General features: G+C 49.2%; 1 protein-coding gene across 1 annotated transcript in view; it reads right to left on the minus strand.

Annotated features, from left to right (window-relative positions):
* Nucleotides 1–107: 107 nt before the first annotated feature.
* Nucleotides 108–1,898, minus strand: part of VAV1 (vav guanine nucleotide exchange factor 1) — a 75,825-nt gene continuing 74,034 nt past the window's right edge. Inside the window, exon 27 of the mRNA XM_023186708.3 lies at nucleotides 108–419. Coding sequence (XP_023042476.1) covers nucleotides 366–419 — 54 coding nt within the window. The 3' untranslated portion in view covers nucleotides 108–365. The remainder of the gene's footprint in view (nucleotides 420–1,898) is intronic.

Below are 1,898 nucleotides of genomic sequence, written 5' to 3' on the forward strand. Positions count from 1 at the left end.
TTGTGATTGGTGAGGGGCTTTGTCTGTGATTGGTGAGGGGCTTTGTCAGTGTGGCACACTCTTTCCCCATCTCTCTCCTGGCAGGTCCTTCTGAACGACACCAGGCCTTCCATCCATCTTCATCCTTTTATTAAATGTAACCCCCTTGAGCCCATCTGCTTGAGGGGACCCAAGAGGAAATCGGGGTGTTATAAATTAACTGTGACAGGGCATATCGCGGGAGCACCGCCAGCTGGACGCTGGCCTCCTCCAGTCCATCCCAAAGTCTCCACCCGCCGGGAGCTGTCACAGCCCCTGGCCCAGCTGCCTGACCACGCCGGGCTCAGAGCCTGGAGTTTCTCGTCTCTCTGCCAATGCACCAGGGCTCAGCAGTATTCAGAATAATCTTCCTCCACGTAGTTGGCAGGGAACCAGCCAACCTGGAAACAGATGAGGAGTTCATCAGAGCAGCCTCCACACATCCTCCTACTGCCCCTCCACACACCAGGCAGGCTCCCTCCCACCTCAGGGCCTTTGCACCTGCTATTCCTTCTACCCCAGAAAACACATCACCCAACATACCCAAGGCTGACCACACACATACAGACACACACACACATACACACAGACACACACACAGAGACACACAGACACAGACACACACACACATACACATAGACACACACACAGACACACACACAGACACACAGAGACACACACAGAGACACAGACACACACACATACACACAGACACACACACACATACACACACACACACACACACACACCCATTACCTCCTAAAAGTCCCTCCCTAAATGTCACTTTATCAGCAAGGCCTTCCTACCCACTCTATTCAAAATTGCAAGCTCCACCGGCCCCAGCACTCACTCCTTAGCCCCTTTCCTTCTTCTTTTCTTTTTTCTTTTTTTTTTTTTTTTTTTTAAAACAGAGTCTTGCTCTGTCCCCCAGGCTGGAGTGCAATGGCGCAATCTCAGCTCACTGCAACCTCCACCTCCTGGGTTCCAGTGATTCTCCTGCCTCAGCCTCCCGATTAGCTGGCATTACAGGCGCCCGCCACTACACCCGGCTAATTGTTTTGTATTTTTAGTAGAGACGGGGTTTCACCAGGTTGGCCAGGCTGGTTTCAAACTTCTGACCTCCGGTGATCTGTCCATCTCAGCCTCCCAAAATGCAAGGATTACAGGCGTGAGCCACCGCGCCTGGACCCCATTTTTTGCTTTATCTTTCTCTATAGCACCTATCACCATCTGATTCATTATGTATCATTTGCTTATTTACAAGCTTTATGTCTGTTCCCCTCCCTGCAACTACAATGTGAGCTTTACAAGGGAGAATTTTTTTTTTTTTGAGACAGAATCTCACTCTGTTGCCCAGGCTGGAGTGCAGTGGCACGATCTCAGCTCACCACAACCTCCGCCTCCTGGGTTCAAGGAATTCTCCTGCCTCAGCTTAACGAGTAGCTGGGATTACAGGTGCATGCCACCATGCCCAGCTAATTTTTTTGTATCTTTAGTTAAGACAGGGTTTCACCATGTTGGCCAGGCGAGTCTCAAACTCCTCTCCTCAAGTGATCAACCCACCTTGACCTCCCAAAGTGCTCAGATTACAAGCATGAGCCACCACGCCTGGCCAGCAGGGATTTTTGTCTGTATTAATTGTCACTGAATCCCAAGAGCCTAGAACAGTTCCTGGCACACAGTAGCTACTTAATGAATATTTGTTGGATGGATGGATAGATGAATGGATGGATTATTGGACTGATGGGTAGGTGGATGGGTAGAAAGAAAGAAAGAAAGAAAGAAAGAAAGAAAGAAAGAAAGAAAGAAAGAAAGAAAGAAAATGGATAGGTAATGGATGGATGGATGGATGGATGGATGGATGGATGGATGGATGGATG

This window comes from Piliocolobus tephrosceles, chromosome 21 (assembly GCF_002776525.5).
Source record: "Piliocolobus tephrosceles isolate RC106 chromosome 21, ASM277652v3, whole genome shotgun sequence".
In the NCBI taxonomy this organism is placed as follows: Eukaryota; Metazoa; Chordata; class Mammalia; order Primates; family Cercopithecidae; genus Piliocolobus; species Piliocolobus tephrosceles.